General features: G+C 36.3%; 1 protein-coding gene across 1 annotated transcript; it reads left to right on the top strand.

The window, feature by feature from the left end:
• Positions 1 to 5,680: 5,680 nt before the first annotated feature.
• Gbs-70E (Glycogen binding subunit 70E) lies at positions 5,681 to 11,060 on the top strand. Its single transcript, XM_088275387.1, has 2 exons — positions 5,681 to 6,051; positions 8,945 to 11,060. The coding sequence occupies exon 2, from the start codon at positions 9,403 to 9,405 to the stop codon at positions 10,219 to 10,221; it is 819 nt and encodes a 272-aa protein (XP_088131513.1). The 5' UTR covers positions 5,681 to 6,051; positions 8,945 to 9,402; the 3' UTR covers positions 10,222 to 11,060.
• Positions 11,061 to 18,539: the final 7,479 nt, after the last annotated feature.

An 18,539-nucleotide genomic window follows, 5' to 3' on the forward strand; every position in this document is an offset into this window, starting at 1 on the left:
GTATTCCGAATACACGCACAACTGAAAATTGACGATTTTTTATTTATGAAGTTCTTGAAAGGAGTGAGCGATATGTCCTCACCAGTTAAAATTAAAAAAAAAACCGCTTTTGCTGGGATATAGTAATTTTTCTGGGCATCCCGAAAACATGCACAACTGAAAATTGTCGATTTTTGATTTATGACGTTCTTGAAAGGAGTTAGCGATATCTGTCATGATCCAGCGATCCATCATGTCGGACCACGGAAGGGCGGCAAAAGAGGATAAAAGTGAAGTCCCGTTTGAACTGTGCTTGTCTGGAAGTTGGAAATTGGCCATCCGCAATGGCGAGGAGATCAACAAGCTGCCCTCCAGCGTGACGACCATCGCTCAGGAAGGCGTCCTGCCCAACACCTTGGCCAGTCTCCAGCCCATGGGATCAAGAGGAAGGCGTTTTAATTTGTCGACTCATCTTTTCCCCGCTCCAGACTCGACAGCCCGAGACCGATTGACGACGTTTTAATCCATTTTTTTTCATATCATTATCATTATCATCTAATTATTATTATTATCCATGTCTTTATAAGCGCCCTTGAGGTAGTATTTTACGAAAATGGCGCTATATAATTATCTAAATTATTATTATCTGAAATGTTGTTGTGACTTGCAAAGCGCAGGGGTGAATAGAAACGGCGTTATCTTCCTTCAGTTATCGCAGGCAAAATTCTTTTGTTGGCGCTAATGACATGTGGAATATTTTCATGCACCTTTGATCTCTTCCCCGCCATAATCCGGCCAATGAGAGAGGAGACAAAAGAGAATCGGGCTCACCGATTGGTCCGCTGACCTCGGGACCCCGTAATCTATGGAATAGCCGGAGAACGGGACTGCTCTATGGTTTATCTGTCAAAGTGACAGATAATTTTCAATGTAAACAAAACTTTTTTGCGATGTTGATTGATTCTCGCCATAAAAAATTATCAGCAGGGAGACGAAAATACAATTGAAATAAAAAATATGTATATATATATATATATATATATATATATATATATATATATATATATATATATATAAATATGATAAAGCGGTCCCAATTTTGATATTTAATGAATTGTTTACATCTGTATCGCATTTAATTGAAGACAAACAAAAACGAGTACAATATTATCTGTGTTTTAACTTTTGTATGTAGAAACGGAACGGATCATCGTCAGACGGGAGGAATATCTAATTTAACATACTCAACCTATAAATTATTGTATTAGACTCGTGAAGTGTTTATAACAGCTGATATAATCAATATTTTCATTCATCATTTTCTTTTAGAAAATTCGCCTTCGTAAAAACGCTGTTTTCGTAAGTTGGTAATAAATGACGTCACAGAAACGATGGACTTATATTAATATTGGTAATATTGCTCTATTGTTCTACTTGTTGATGTCTATGGTCAGCCCTAAAAAGATGTGTTGCAAAGTAAAAAGTTCAATAAGTGGCTTGATAATTATTTTTAATACATTGTCTTATATTTTTAAACTTTAAAAACGTTCTCCTGAAAAATCATTTTTTATTTATTTATGACGTTCTTGAAAGGAATGAGCCATATCGCTCACTCCTTTCAAGAACGTCATAAATCAAAAAACTTGATTTTTCAGGAAAACGTTTTTAAAATATAAAAATGTAACACAATATATTAAAAATAAATATCAAGCCACATATTGAACTTTTTACTGTGCAACAGATCTTTTTAGGTAAAACCTGGAGGTTTTTCCTCCATTTGAAAAATATTTAGTATATTTAAAAAAATAATTAAACAATACCTTTTCTTCAAAATGCAAAAACAACATTTTCTGCCCTGTAGCGGGTAAATATTAAGTTAAAAATATGCATCTTTTTCTGGGACATAGTACATTTTCTGGGCATTCCGAAAACATGCACAACTGAAAATTTACGATTTTTGATTTATGTCGTTCTTGAAAGGAATGAGCGATATGCGGCAACCGATATTTGACTCGGTAACAACGAGATACCTAGTTTTGTTTGTTTCTTTATCTGGCGGGTTTCGCACTGATAGCATTATCAGTTCAGTATTCGGATAGATAATCGAAGATAGCGTGCTTAAGACTACATACTAAGTACCTTTTCCTCCTGGTGATATGTATTTACTACGACTCGACGTAAATATGAGAATATCAATATAAAATATTTATTGAACAGGAACTCTATTTATTTGTATATGAGGTCCGAATCCTGGATTATTTTTTTAATTGGGAAACCAACAGAATATTTCGACAAAAATAACATAATATGGTAAAATACAAAAAAAACATTTCCAACTATAGGTTTCCACCTAATAATAATAATAAAACCCCTTTCCGCACCCCAATGGTGCATAGGGCACTATGTCATATAAACGCAGATGTTTTCATCTTCTGGTACAATTTAAAACTAATAATAATAAATAATAAAACCCTTATCCGCACCCCAATGGTGCATAGGGCACTATGTCATATAAACGCAGTGTTATCTTGATCGTTTTACACATGAAGGAAAGGTGATCAGCACTCCGCTTCAGGTACCAGTCCAGGCTAATATTGAATAAATATTAGAGTGAAAAAATCACTTTTATGTATTTTACCCCCCCTGGGAATCGAACCCGGGACCTTCAGAACGGTAGCCAAGCGTGCTGACCATTACACTACGGAGGCGGAGACGGTTTCCACCTAAGTAATCTAAAAATAAAACAATTTAAATAAATAAACTGTCATAAAGTATAACTATGTAGAACATTTTGAGTGTGTCCAAATACTTGTTCACAAAATCTGGATTATCTCCAATTACAGGAGTTATTTTCATATTATTTTTTGACATCTCATCAAAGATGAAGAAGAATATGGAAGTCTGGGCATTTACGGGGCTGACGACCGTCATAGGCTGGTCTAAGTGATCACTTTACACACGTGTAACATTCACCAATTCTACCCATTATTGACAACCACACTACTCAAATTCTTGGAAGTTCTATATATATGAACCAATTTAGAAACCTTGTTCTTGAATCACTAGAACTTCACTAGAACAAGATTTTGTTCAGATTTTGTGAACAAGTATTTGGACACACTCAAAATGTTGTAAATAAATTATCTGGTCAAATTATAAGCTTAATAATAAAAATGAAAATGATATTTTCTGGCGTTTCTCATGTGTGTGATTATAATCCAGGATTCGGACCTCACATACTAATATAAGAGTTTCTGCTTGATAAAAAGCTTCTTTACATCTCACCAATAGATGTCTCTAGTGAAGTTCAAGTTGAAGTTGAAGTTTCAAGAAGGTTTGGACACGTGGAACGAATGCGTGAGTAAAGAAAGGTAAAACAAATATGCATATGGGGTGAACGTATTTGGCAAACGGAGCAGAAGAAAACCGAAAAAAACTTGGCATGACCTGATATATTTCAGATGCTTGGGCGTGATCAGGTCAGGAGTGGGCATAATCCGCGGGTATGTACACTAGGATTTGCGTGAATTTGGAAGAGGCGAAGATTGTTTGCAAAGAACAGGAAAAGGTGAAGTTAAGATAGGTTACAATAGCGTTGCGGCTAGGGAGCTCGGAGTCGCATTCCCGCACTCGTCCCTGATAATAGACACGCACCAAGCACACTAGAAGCACGTGAATTTCAAGTGAAGCACTCATTTGTGAATCCATAAATACTATGTCTACTGATATTATGAATTCTTATCAGTGATGGGGTCTCCAAGTGACTTGATCCCTTATGAACTAAATCTATATATATATATATATATATATATATATATATATATATATATATATATATATATATATATATATATATATATATATATATATATATATATATATATATATATATATATATATATATATATATATATATATATATATATATATATATATATATATATATATATATATATATATATATATATACTTTAGTACGGTATAAAATTGAAGGTCTTAATTAAACTCGATTGGTCCTTAGAGAGGCCGTTATATTGTAATTAGTAAAAGGTCCTTAAAAGGGCTGTTATAACTTATATTAAATATATGTATGTATGTGGTTTTTATTTCTGAGATTTTTCGTGAGTTACTACTCGATAATTTTGGTAGGTTGGTATTTAATTAAAGCTCTATTACAATATTTAAGTATGTATTATTTATTAAACTCAATTGGTCCTAAAAGAAGCCCATTAAATTGTTAATATTTAAAGGTGCTGAAAAGGCCTTTTTTATATATATATATATATATATATATATATATATATATATATATATATATATATATATATATATATATATATATATATATATATATATTCCGCCTCCGTAGTGTAATGGTCAGCACGCTCGGCTACCGTTCTGGAGGTCCCCGGTTCGATTCCCAAGGAGGGTAATAATAAATATATGTGATTTATTCAATATTACCATGGACTGGTACCTGAAGCGGAGGGCTGATCACCTTTCCTTCATAAGTAAAACGATTATGATAACACTGCGTTTATAAGACACAGTGCCCTATGCACCATTGGGGTGCGGATAAGGGTTTTATTATTATTATTATATATATATATATATATATATATATATATATATATATATATATATATATATATATATATATATATATATAAATATTTATATATATATATATATATATATATATATATATATATATATATATATATATATATATATATATATAAATCAATGCTTTATTTGGCAATTCTTGATGAAATATCGCTAAGCAATTGCCAAGGTTTTAAGGCGAGATTAGACCCCAAATTCAGTCAAAATTTCAACGAACTAGTGTCATCATCCAAGTGCCTATTTAAAATCATCTTCCAAGTGCCTATTTTTGCAATCATTCTCGTCTATTCTGGGCGGTGTTTGCTTTACGACTTCAGATCGCAAATACTGTACATGTACTAGTGATGTGCTGCGTAAGAAATAGGTAGAGATATCTATTTATATGCACTGGCGCCAATGTCGTCTTCGAACTTGTGACGTGAATGGCTGGCAGGTCAACATGATCGATAGCGATGACCGGTTATCGTGCAAATAATCGGTTACGCGTATAACCGATAAATAGTGGAGTGAATTTTATATATCCGCTTAAATTCACTTCCTGGGTAAGATCAAGAATCAAAATCATACATACATCATGTTTTTGCCTAGAATTTTCACTCATGAATTGCATGAAATTATAGTAACATAAGTTACTATGATTTCATGTAATTCATGAGTGAAAATTCTAGGCAAAAACACTCGCTGAATTTATCCGAAATTACGGTTATGCAGTCAATAAGATAACCGAATTAACCGAAAGAACGGTTATGTAGTCCTAAGAAAACCTAATCATCCGAAAAAACAGTTATGCAGTCACTAAGATAACCGAATTATCCCAAAGAACGGTTATGCAGTCACTAAGATTACCGAATTATCTGAAAGAACGGTTATGCAGTCACTAATTAAACCGAATTATCCGAATAAACGGTTATGCAGTCACTAAGATAACCGAATTATCCCAAAGAACGGTTATGCAATCACTAAGATAACCGAATTATCCGAAAGAACGGTTATGCAGTCACTAAGAAAACCGAATTATCGGGTAACCGTGACCGGCGGTCGCTGCACATCACTGATTCCGTTCTGGCACTCGTTCAGTAGCAGCTTGGTCGGCGGGTCGGTCGGCGGTTCGGCAATCGTTCGTCAGACGTCATCCGTTCGCTAACTCTACATGACGACAGCGAAAAATTACATCCAAGACGTGTTTTTTTGTTAATTCATAGACGAATTAATAAAAAAGCTAGGAATATTTTAAAATAAATTATACAACTTTGTAAAAACCGCGTTTTTGTTCGGCATCTTGTGTGATGTACAAGTTCTGGATGAAGTGATTAAAAAAGTGGTATTCAAAGTGATTACTTGTGCCCGTATCTCTTCCAAATATTTTTTCTCTGATGTGTTAAAAATATATGTAAATGGTTTTTTACTTCTGACTCTTCGCTAGTTTCTACTTGATAATTTTGGCAGGTTAGTACTTTATATAATTGAAGGTCTAAATTTGCAATATTTATATGTTATTTATTAAACTCGATTGCTCCTAAGAGAGGCCGTTATATTGTAAATACTAAAAGGTCCTAGAAAGGGCTGTTATAACTTACATGAAAATTAATATAAATTTATTTTATTTTTGAGATTTTTCACGAATTTTAACATGATATTTCTGACAGGTTAGCACTTTGTATAATTGAAGGTCCAAACTGCAATATTTATCTATTATTTATTACACTCGATTGGTCCTAAGAGAGGCCGTTTTATTGTAAAAATTGAAAGGTCCTAAAAAGGTCTGTTATAACCTATATTAAAATATATGTAAATAATTTTTATTTCTGACTCCGCGTCGCGTGATATTTTATAATTTTGGCAGGTTGGTATTTAATTATTATAATATTTATACATTATTTGCTAAACTCGATTGGTCCTAATAGAGGCTGTTATGTTGTGAATATTCAAAGGCCCTTAAAAGGGCACTTATGTCTTATGTAAAAATATATGTACATATGAGTTTTTTATGAATTTCAATGTGTAATTCGTGAGTTTTAATGTGTAATTAAAGGTCTGATATTGAATTATTTACAAATTTACGTATTTAAATCTAATAGTCCTAAGAGAGGTTGTTATATTGAGAATATAAAAAGGCCCTAAAAGGACTGTTTACAATTAATGTAAAAATATATGTCGATGGTTTTAATTTCTGAGATTTTTTGGCAAAGGCCCTAAAAAGACCTGTTTTAACAGCTATGTATTTTTTTTAGGTTTACCTTATGCAACAAATATTAAAATATTTGAAATACTTGATCATGACAAGTTTTCTTCAGTCTTCCTCTGCTTCTATTTCCCACTACATTCGCCTCGGAAATTTATTCTTTCATTCATGGTTCCGCATGTTATACGAGTATGTACAATTTTACATCAAATATAATTTAATATTTGCCGGTTCGTGATCCAATGGTTAGGTCAGAGGCCACCCTACCACAACTTGATTCCTGCATTTAATCACGGGCCGCCTAGATCTATCATAAAATAAAATCGAAATATTTGTGAAAATTTAGTAAGAATATAAATAAAGGGTCCGCCAAATAACATTTTTTTTTTGAAAATGGGGCGCAAAACATCGAGTGTAGCTTCGGCTGTGTGGCACGTAGCGCCGTCCTGTTGAAACCAAATGTTGCCAATATCCTCCTCTTCAATTTTTGTGAACAAAAATCCGTTCAACATGGCCCGATAACGATCGCCATTGACTAACGGCCACTCCTTGCTCATTTTCAAAGAAAAATGGCCCAATTATGCCTCTGGACCAAAATCCGCACCAAACAGTGACTTGTTTTGGGTGTACCGGCTTTTCAATGTATGCGTGCGGGTTTTCTGTGCCCCAAATACGACAATTTTGCTTGTTTACATACCCGCCAAGATCAAAATGAGCTTCATCCGAAAAGATGATTTTTTTGGCAAAATCGGCATCTTCTGTAAGTCGAATGTCGCAATATTTCCCAGCGTTGTTCAAGCGTATACACAACCATATTCGCTCAGCGGAAGGATAAAACTAATTATCTGTCAAATCAGACATGAGCTAAGTGTTACCATTCACGAAATAAGCACTAGTTGAAAAAAAAAACTTTAGATGGCGGACCCTATATGTCTTTAAATTACAATTGTCATTGTCACTTTTTCTTATTGGAATCACGTTAGGATTGGATCATGAGTCCATTCAAGGATATATATATATATATATATATATATATATATATATATATATATATATATATATATATATATATATATATATATATATATATATATATCAAATTTCATTCATTCAATATTACCCTGGACTGGTACCTAAAGCGGAGGGCTGGTCACCTTTCCTTCGTGTGTTAACGATCAAGATAACACTGTGATTATATGATGCAGTGCCCTATTGCCCTAGTGCACCATTGGGGTACAGATAAGGGTTTTATTATTTTATTATTATAATATTCTTTAATTCGCAACTTTTTCTTTAAAACAGGTAACATTTGACATATATATATATATATATATATATATATATATATATATATATATATATATATATATATATATATATATATATATATATATATATATATATATATATGTATATGTATATGTATATGTATATGTATATGTATATGTATATGTATATGTATATGTATATGTATATGTATATGTATATGTATATGTATATGTATATGTATATGTATATATATATATATGTATATGTATATGTATATGTATATGTATATGTATATGTATATGTATATGTATATGTATATGTATATGTGTATATGTGTATATATATATGTATATATATATATATATATATATATATATATATATATATATATATATATATATATATATATATATATATATATATATATATATATATATATATATATATAATAATAATAAAATAATAAAACCCTTATCCGCACCCCAATGGTGCATAGGGCACTGCGTCATATAAACGCAGTGTTATCTTGATCATTTACACATGAAGGAAAGGTGATCAGCCCTCCGCTTCAGGTACCAGTCCAGGGTAATATTGAATAAATATGACAGTGAAAAATCACTTATATTTATTTTACCCCCCTTGGGAATCGAACCCGGGACCTCCAGAACGGTAGCCGAGCGTGCTGACCATTATACTACGGAGGCGGACGAAAATATATATATATATATATATATATATATATATATATATATATATATATATATATATATATATTATATATATATATATATATATATATATATATATATATATATATATATATATATATATATATATATATATAAGTGTGCAACTAGTTTCTGATGAAATTTATTTCATTCTTTTCAGATGTCGCTGACTTGAATCAAGATCGAAGATTGCAGCTTCGATGGACCTGTTTAGAGTCTTTTTACACGACTTTACTTACCAAATTCGGCCAACGATGAGATGACATTGAACTAAGATAAAATTCCAGAACTGATAGTACCGATTTTATCATGTTGATCAGGATAGAACGGATGTAGAAGATCACGAGAGAGACAAGTCAAGTTTGGGAGATAAAGTAATTGAAGCTTCCAACTACATTCCCAGATCTGAAACAGGAGCATCTAGGCTTCCTGACAGACCTTCTCTCGCGAAGCTATTTTATTTTGTGAACTTAAATTGTTATAGAAAATGTGAAATAAAATTGTACCCCTGTGAATTTACGAGTACATCTGATAGCATTCGATGTCCTTTGTGTCACTGCCAATCTAAAAAAATAAGAATTATCAATCAGGGAGATTAAAGTAAGGAAAGACCCCGCCATGTTGGCTTCGCACAACTTCCCCACGTACGGGCACAGCCCGCCGGCGGGATTCCTGGCCGAATACAGCGCGCCGCTGCTGCGCAGCGTGCACCGGCCGCTGAACTCGCGGCACTCGGCGCCCGCGCTGGGCGCGCGCGCGCCGCAGCCGCGCCCCTGCCTGCGCCCCGGGCCGGCGGCCGGCGCCAAGAAGCGCGTCGTGTTCGCGGACGCGCACGGGCTCGCGCTGACGCACGTGCGCGTCATGCGCGAGCCGTCGCACGTGCCGCCGCACTGGTCGCTGCGGCCCGCGCCGGCCGCGGCGCCCGCGCCCGCCGCGTGGGAGCTGGCCTTCGCACAGCCGGCCTCCGACTACGTGGACTTCCGGCGGCGGATCGACGAGGACGGCGTGTCGCTGGAGAACGTCATCGTGCGGCAGAAGGAGGGCTTCCTCACCGGGACGGTTAAGGTGAAGAACATAGACTTCGAGAAGGAGGTTCTGGTGCGGTGGACGGCCGACGCGTGGCACACGTCCGAGGACGCCTTCTGCTCGTACGTAGACGCCCCCGCGGTCGCTACCGGGGCCTACACGATCTACGACACTTTCACCTTCCGCGTGCCGCTGCCCGTGCACTCGGGGCGGCTGGACTTCTGCGTGCGCTTCCGGTGCCGCGACGCGGAGCACTGGGACAGCAATGGCGGCGCCAACTACACGGTGTGCCGCAAGGACCCCGCCAGGTCGCCTTCCCCTCCGCCGGCCGCGGCCGCCAGCTACCGGCCGGCGCTGTGGTCCGAGTACTCCAGCTGGCAGAACAGTCCCCCGGACGTGCCGTACTGGTGACACCCCCATCTTCATCGTACCCGGAAGCAACTTTACAAAGCTGCCTTTGAAATGGACGCCTCAGAAGCAGTCCTGTGGACGTGCCCTGGTGGCACCTCAAACTTCATCATATCCGGAAGCAGCTTTACAAAGCTGTCTTTGAAACGGACGCCTCAGAAGCAGTCTTGTGGACGTGCCCTGGTGACACCCCCATCTTCATCGTACCCGGAAGCAACTTTACAAAGCTGCCTTTGAAATGGACGCCTCAGAAGCAGTCCTGTGGACGTGCTTTGGTGGCACCACCAACTTCATCATACCCGGAAGCAACTTTACAAAGCTGCCTTTGAAATGGACGCCTCAGAAGCTACTTACGGAGCCAAGTGACGGGTTCTTATTTATGAATCTCTTATATTGCCCAAACAGCTTTACGCCCAGATTTTAGCTGTTTTCATAGATGTCACATCAAATTGCTCATACCCCACATTTAGCAACGTCAGCCTCCGTAGCGCAGTGGTTAAACCACTTAATTGCCGAACTAGAGGTCTCGGGATCGATTCCCAGTGACGTCAAAATAAATATTAGTGATTAATTTATTATGATACGTATCTTAACTTGATATGAAACAACTATCTGTAAGCATCCCAGGGCACTTCACCAATTTCTGAACTGGCGGCGCTATAATCGGCCATACTTTCAAACCTATCAGAAATCGTACCCGCATGCGGAAGGTTCCGAGACCATTACACACATATCACTCACTCCTTTCAAGAACGCCATAAATAAAAAAAACTTGATTTTTCAGGAAAACGTTTTTAAAGTTAAAAATATAACACAATGTATTAAAAATAAATATCAAGCCACTTATTGAACTTTTTACTGTGCAACAGATCTTTTTAGGTAAAACCTGAATGTTTTTTCTCCATTTGAAAAATATTTTGGATATTTAAAAAAAATAATTAAACAATACCTTTTCTTCAAAATGCAAAAACAACACTTTCTGCCCTGTAGCGGGTAAATGTTAAGTTAAAAATATGCCGCTTTTGCTGGGATATAGTACATTTTCTGGGCATTCCGAAAACACGCACTACTGAAAATTGACTATTTTTGATTTATGACGTTCTTGAAAGGAGTGAGAAATAAACAGGTTTCAATAATTAATGCATTATGGACGATAAATAATGGGCAGAATGGTGAACGTTACACAAGCGTGTAAAGCGATCGCTTAAGCCAGCCGAATGCCAGGTCGTAAGCCCTGGAATGCTCAGACTTGCATCTTCTTTCATATAAAGAGGAACGATACATGCTTCATATCATGTTGAGATACCTATAGCATTAATGATTTATTATTACACCTGTTTCGTACCTGAAGCGACTGATCGCCTCGCCTTTATATAATTAAAAATTCAAACAAACGGTCCAGTGCCCTGAGCACCATTTAGTACAGATAAGAGTTATTGTTAGTGTATTATATATAAGCTACATATGAAGTTTACAACATTTTGAGTGTGTCCAAATACTTGTTCACAAATCTGGATTATCTCCAATTAGAGGAGTTAGTTTTCATATTATTTTTTGACATCTCATCAAAGATGAAGAAGAATATGGGAGTCTGGGCATTTACGGGGCTGACGACCAAGTATTTGGACACACTCAAAATGTTGTAAATAAATTAACTGGTCAAATTATAAGCTAAAATAATAAAAATGAAAATGATGTTTTGTGGCGCTTCTCATGTATGTGATTATAATCCAGGATTCGGACCTCACATACTGATATAAGAGTTTCTGCTCAATAAAAAGCTTCTTTTCATCTCACCAATAGATGTCTCTAGTGAAGTTCTATTCATTCAAGAACAATGTTTCTAAATTGGTACATATATATATATATAGAACTTCCAAGAATTTGAATAGTGAGGTTGTCAATAATGGGTAGAATTGGTGGATTAGCCCCGTAAATGCCCAGACTTCTATATTCTTCTTCATCTTTGATGAGATGTCAAAAAAAGAATACATATGAAGTTATGTCCGTTGGTATATTTAGGTTCCTAGCAAGACTGCGATCACGAGTGTGGTTAAATCGTACAAAATAGCGCCACATTGATAGCACGATTTCATACCTGGAAACGTGAGGGCGACGGTGCTAATATACCTATCAAAACGTCTGAACCTTAGTTTCGCGCGCACTAAAAACATGTATACATATACACCCATACCTCGCTATACGACCGCTCTTTATCCGGCATTTCGCTATAACGGCCCCTTCAATAAAGGCACGTTTTCGATTTACGGCCTAAAATTTAACACTTAACGGCAAAAAAAAATTCTTTTTCGAGATTGAAATACATGTAATACATGGACATAGACATTGAAAAAAGGTTTTTATTTTTATTTTAATATTTGCGAGACAGTAACTGCTCATTATCATCTTGGTTCAGCATCTCTAAAGGTGTAAAACAGGGATGTGTAATGTCTGAGAGAATGATATAGAAGGAGAGAGAGAGAGACGTGATGAGCACAACGTGTCTCTCTCTCCAAGTCCAGCTCCAATATGTAAACCACACTCCCCAAATTCATCTAGCTTGCACTGATGCTATCAACGATCAATATAACAATGCTTCGTAAAAAATATACTGTCTCTTCTTCGTCTTATTCCTCATTGCTGAGGGCTGTGAGCCTTGCAGAAGCAATGACTCTTCTCCAGTTATCCCTTGCCTGCGCTGCACGTAGCGCTCCAACCACCGAGGTGCCTGCTGCTGCCTTAATTTGATCGGCCCATCGTGTGGGGATCTTCCTCTCCCTCTCTTCCCCTCCAGGCTACCCATCACAACTAGTCGTTCCAGGCTATCCTTGAGGCCACGCGCAACGTGTCCAAAGAACTGGAGAATCCGTCGGGTACAGATATTGGTCGGGTACAAATATACTGTACTTAGAAGAAAAAGACCGAAGACCGCAACCCAATGGCGCATAGGGCACTGCATCGTATCTAGTTTTATCTCGACTGTAAACCATGCGAAGGCAAGGGTGATGTTGTTATTTAAGTAGCCATACTCGCTAATCACGACACTACGGAGCTGGACGAACTTGTTGATTTAAAAATTGACTAGTTTATAATTCTGTTTCAATTTTTTTCGTAAATTTAAATCCCAAACAGCTATCAAACGTGATGTTTTTCAAAACCGGCTAAATCTTTGCTTAATTTTAAAATCATTTTAACCAGGGGTTCCCGATCTTTTTCAGCCCGCGGCGCACCTATAAGTTTAGTATTTTGTCACGGCGCCGTTCTTATGTAAGCTATTTGGAAAAGACAATGTGACATTATGTGTATATACATATATTATAGTCGAAAGAAATATGTTTTCCTTGCCATCTGTTTGATGCAGTGCCCTATGCACCATTGGGTTCGGACAAGAGTCGGAGAAAGAATAAAAAAAACATTTTTTACGCGCAGATCTGTGATTTTAGATTTTAATATATATATATAGTGCCGTATGCATCATTATTCCAATAAATCCATAGATTATTCCGCAGATATCTTCTCTCTATGGAATGGGGGTATAAACTGGTCGTAAACCATAGAAACGAACTCAGGCGTACGCATATTCTGATGTGCCATTTATTTATATGGTACGTTTGGGTCTTTTTGCCAAGTTGACCCTTCCCTTACGTTGCTATAAGCTTCCGCGTGCACTGGTGATATGTATTTTATACACTATATGAAAATTTGGTTTAAAAACGGGAAAAATGTGAATATTCCCTAAATGTTGCTTTTATTGACCATAGTTGAAGGTGAAATGTAACAATTTTGTAATGTTAGCTCTGGTAAAGTATCTGAAAAAGAGAAAAAAATACATAGTGAGTAGCCGCAATAGCTAGCTTAGCGACACGACCGCCGCGCAAGACGATCTGGGCACTACTGGCGCAGTAAACACGTCACGACATGCGCGTATAATGACAGGAAGAACGTATGTGTATTGGTGATTTTATCCCGGATTTTTTTACAAATTATTTATTTCCGTCGCTGCTAATGAGTAACTTTATATTATAATGCTTTCGTGTGATAAGTGATTATATTACGGAATAATACAAAGATTGTGAACCCGTATCTATTATATTTTATTAATTGATTCGGCAGTCACTTTGTGGTAAAATCTATCAATTTTAATTAATGTTTTACTTAGTAAATAAACTGCAACATTTTGAAACATTAGAAATTCATAAGAATATAAAACTAACTAACTAACCATCACGCCGCTTCTCCGCAGGGGTAGGCAGAGAGAATAGAGCGCCACACCACTCTGTCCTTGCAAACATTCTTCGCCTCTTCCACGTTCATGCATCTCCTCATACATACCCGCCAATTGTTACGACTCCTAACCTGACCACTTTCAAGTATTTGGCATACCTGATCGTGCCATGTTTTTCTCGGTCTCCCTCTGCTTCTTTTCCCGTTAACATTCGCCTCATAAATTTGTTTTACCGTTCTTTCCTCACTCATTCGTTCTAAGTGTCCAAACCATCTCAACACACTTTTCTTAATTTTATCGATAATGCTTATCTCAGCTTTGCATTCCTTCCTTATTTAACTATTCGCACATCTATCATACATCGTTTTGTCGCACATTCTTCTGAGAGATCGCATTTCGTCTGCATTCAGTCTGCTTTCATCGTTCTTTTGCCAACTCCATGTTTCACTTCCATACATTAGAGTTGGAACCGGGACTCCGTTGTGCACTGCCAGTTTAGCATCCGCTGATAGGTTTTTATTTGCTATAACTGATTTCAGTGTACCATTCACTTTGTTCCCTTGTTTAATTTTGGATATATTACCCAAAAATTCAATACAGAATTCTACCAACTGTCTGAATAAGAATAAGAATATAAATAACAATAAACCCATAATTAAAAATATGACAATGACTAAAGCCTCCCCCCTATTGTCTATGTTCCCTCTGATAAGAAATAAAAATTAAATTAATAAATAAAAATAAAAAACAGCCACTACCCCCTCTTCAACCTTCAACGTCCCAAGGACCCAACTATAAAATTTAGAATTAGCTTCACATACGGTGTTTGAAAATGATGCGGAATGCATCGAAACACGTGTCACAGTAGATTTTAAGAAATAGTGGTATTTACTAAGTAAAACATTAATTAAAATATCATGTTTTATATTGATATTCTCATTTGAAAAGTCGAGTTGTAGTAAAACATGTCACCGGGAGGGGAAGGTTGAAACAAGCCGGGGAGAAAAATGCCCATCAGTGCCTTTTTGGTATCGTAATAATTGTGTCAAAATATATGTATAAAAAATCGTGCCATCGTAGATCTATAGTCATTTTCAAGTGCAATACTGTTAAAAAATAAAGTGCCAATAATTTTACATATTTTAAGTATTTTATAAAAAATATTTATCCTATATAATTAGAATTTTAACTGAATAAAAGGGATTTGAATTTAATTTTAAAAGTGTAGCTGGCAAAAGAAGGATGAAAGTAGACTGGATGCAGTCGCGATACGATTTTTAAGTGTGGCAAAACCATGTATGGTAGATGTTCCAATGGTGATATAAGGAAAGGGTGCAAGGCTGAGATGAGCACTATCCAGCAAACTAAGGAAGGCGGCTTGGGATGGTTTGGGAAGGATGAGAGTAGACTGGATGCAGTCGGGATGCCATCTCTCAGTGCGGCAAGACCATGTATGGTAGATGTTCCAATGGTGATATAAGGAAAGGGTGCAAGGCTGAGATGAGCACTATCCAGCAAACTAAGGAAGGCGGCTTGGGATGGTTTGGGCAGGATGAGAGTAGACTGGATGCAGTCGGGATGCCATCGCTCAGTGCGGCAAGACCATGTATGGTAGATGTTCCAATGGTGACATAAGGAAAGGGTGCAAGGCTGAGATGAGCACTATCCAGCAAACTAAGGAAGGCGGCTTGGGATGGTTTGGGCATGTGGAAGCAATGAGTGATGAGAGAATGTTTAAACAAAGTAGATGCAGAATAAGACTGAGGAAAACTTGTCGTGATTGAGTAACTTAAATACTTGCACGTGGTCAGCAATGTATGAAGAGATGCGGGAATGTGAGAGGCAAAATGTTCGTATAGGCAGATTGGTGTGTTCTTTCTTCTCTGCCTACCCTGCAGAGAGTGGCGTGATGGTTAGTCAGTATGTTTATTCAACACCGTCCTAGACTGTTTCCAGTAGCGCAAGACTGGCCACCTTGCCTTCTGATTAACACTCAAGATATCACTGCAAGAATTGATCCTTGAGCAAAATAAAATTAGACTTGACGGTGATCAGAGTTTGTGAGGAACATAGGACGCAGCAACCCATAGTTACAACTGTAGGCAGAAAGAGGCCATTCAATTAGCTAGGCCATGTCTCCACATACCTCCCGAGAGCTGCCATCAAGCTTGCCTCTTTACAAGGCATCAAGCTCCCGTCAACTGCTGAGAATTCATCAGTAGCTAGATGAGGACACGACTTGGAAGGATGCTAGAGATGTTGTAGAAGACCCTGGAGACAGTTTGTGGCCGCCATATGCTCCAAATAGCAAGTGGATATGTATTAATCAATGAACGATCGTCAAATGGGGTTTTATAACTCGGGAGGAATGTCTAATTTAACATGCTTAACCCATAACGGATTGTGTAAGACTCGTTTTGTGATTATAACGCCCGATATAATCAATATTTTCATTCATCATTTTCTTTTTCCGAATTCGCCTTTGTTAAATACGTTGTTTTGGTAAGGTAGGATTTCTCATTTCTAAAATCTGACCCGGCTACTGAAAATGTTGGCCACCCATCCTATAAGAGGTCCTTGGGGTATGCAAATGGCTATTAGTGGTTCTGAAGATGATTCTGCCGGGGATGTTGATAATATAGACTGGTCAGACACTCCACGAAACAATCAGAGACTTTTTGGAACTCCAGGATTTGTAAAATTTCCAGAAAACCTGAAAATAAGGATGAATTTGCCTATTTGTTTATTAGGGTGGTGACTGACCGGAGCATTTCGTAGTAACGTAACTTCGTAACATCGCTCGCGGCGAGCATGTTACGTTACGGTGTTACAGCATCGCTGACTGACCGCGATCAGTGCTCGTTTAGAACGCAACTGCTCGCTTGTGGCCTTGCGCTCAGTGTTGCTATATCACTCACTCCTTTCAACAACGTCATACATCAAAAATCGACAATTTTCAGTTGTGCATGTTTTCGGAATGCCCAGAATATGTACTATATCCCAGCAAAAGCGGCATATTTTTAACCTAATATTTACCCGCTACAGTTATTTTGGCATTTTGAAGAAAAGGTATTGTTTAAGTATTTTTTTTAAATATACTAAATATTTTTCAAATGGAGAAACAACATTCAGGTTTTACCTAAAAATATCTGTTGCACAGTAAAAAGTTCAATATGTGGCTTGATTGATTTTTAATACAGTTTAATATATTTTTAAACTTTAAAAACGATCTAACGTCATAAATTAAAAAAACTTGATTTTTCAGGAGAACGTTTTTAAATTAAAAAATATAATAAAATGTATTAAAAATAAATATCAAGCCACTTATTGAACTTTTTACTTTGCAACAGATCTCTTTAGTCAAAACCTGAAGATTTTTTCTGTATTTGAAAAATATTTAGGATTTAAAAAAAAAATTAAAAAATACCTTTTCTTCAAAATGCAAAAACAACATTTCCTACCCTGTTGCGGGTAAATATTAAGCTAAAAATATGTCGCTTTTGCTGGGATTGTACATTTGTACATTTTCTGGGCATTTCGAAAACATGCACAACCGAAAATTTACCGGTACTTGAAGCAGAGGGCTGATCACCTTTCCTTCGTGTGTTACCGATCAAGATAACAATGCCTTTATATAATGCAGTGCCCTATGCGCCATTGGGGTGCGGACAAGGGTTTGAATGAAAAAAAAAGAAATATATTTATATATATATATATATATATATATATATATATATATATATATATATATGTGTATATATATATATATATATATATATATATATATATATATATATATATATATATATATATAGATATTATTAATTTGTGAATTAAGTGAAAGGAGTTTGATGTTAAATTAGTGCTATTTTAATCAGTAATTTTCTGTTATAATATGGTTTTGATATTAATTATTTTTAAATTTGTCATTTTTATTGTTTATAGAATAAGTACCTTCACTATTTATACAAAACTTGTACAAAAAAATGTTATTTTGTTATCGAAATATAAGATTTTACTAAATGAAAGGTATTTTTATTTATTTGCGTTTTATTTATCAATTTATTTATTTCATTTATTTTGTCCGCCTCCATAG

This window comes from Brachycentrus maculatus, unplaced genomic scaffold (genome assembly GCF_059751285.1).
Source record: "Brachycentrus maculatus isolate JH-2025_06_01 unplaced genomic scaffold, ASM5975128v1 h1tg000852l, whole genome shotgun sequence".
In the NCBI taxonomy this organism is placed as follows: domain Eukaryota; kingdom Metazoa; phylum Arthropoda; class Insecta; order Trichoptera; family Brachycentridae; genus Brachycentrus; species Brachycentrus maculatus.

Coding starts and splice junctions, on each gene's coding strand:
- Gbs-70E (XM_088275387.1), top strand. CDS start 9,403: ATGTTGGCTTCGCACAACTTCCCCACGTACGGGCACAGCCCGCCGGCG.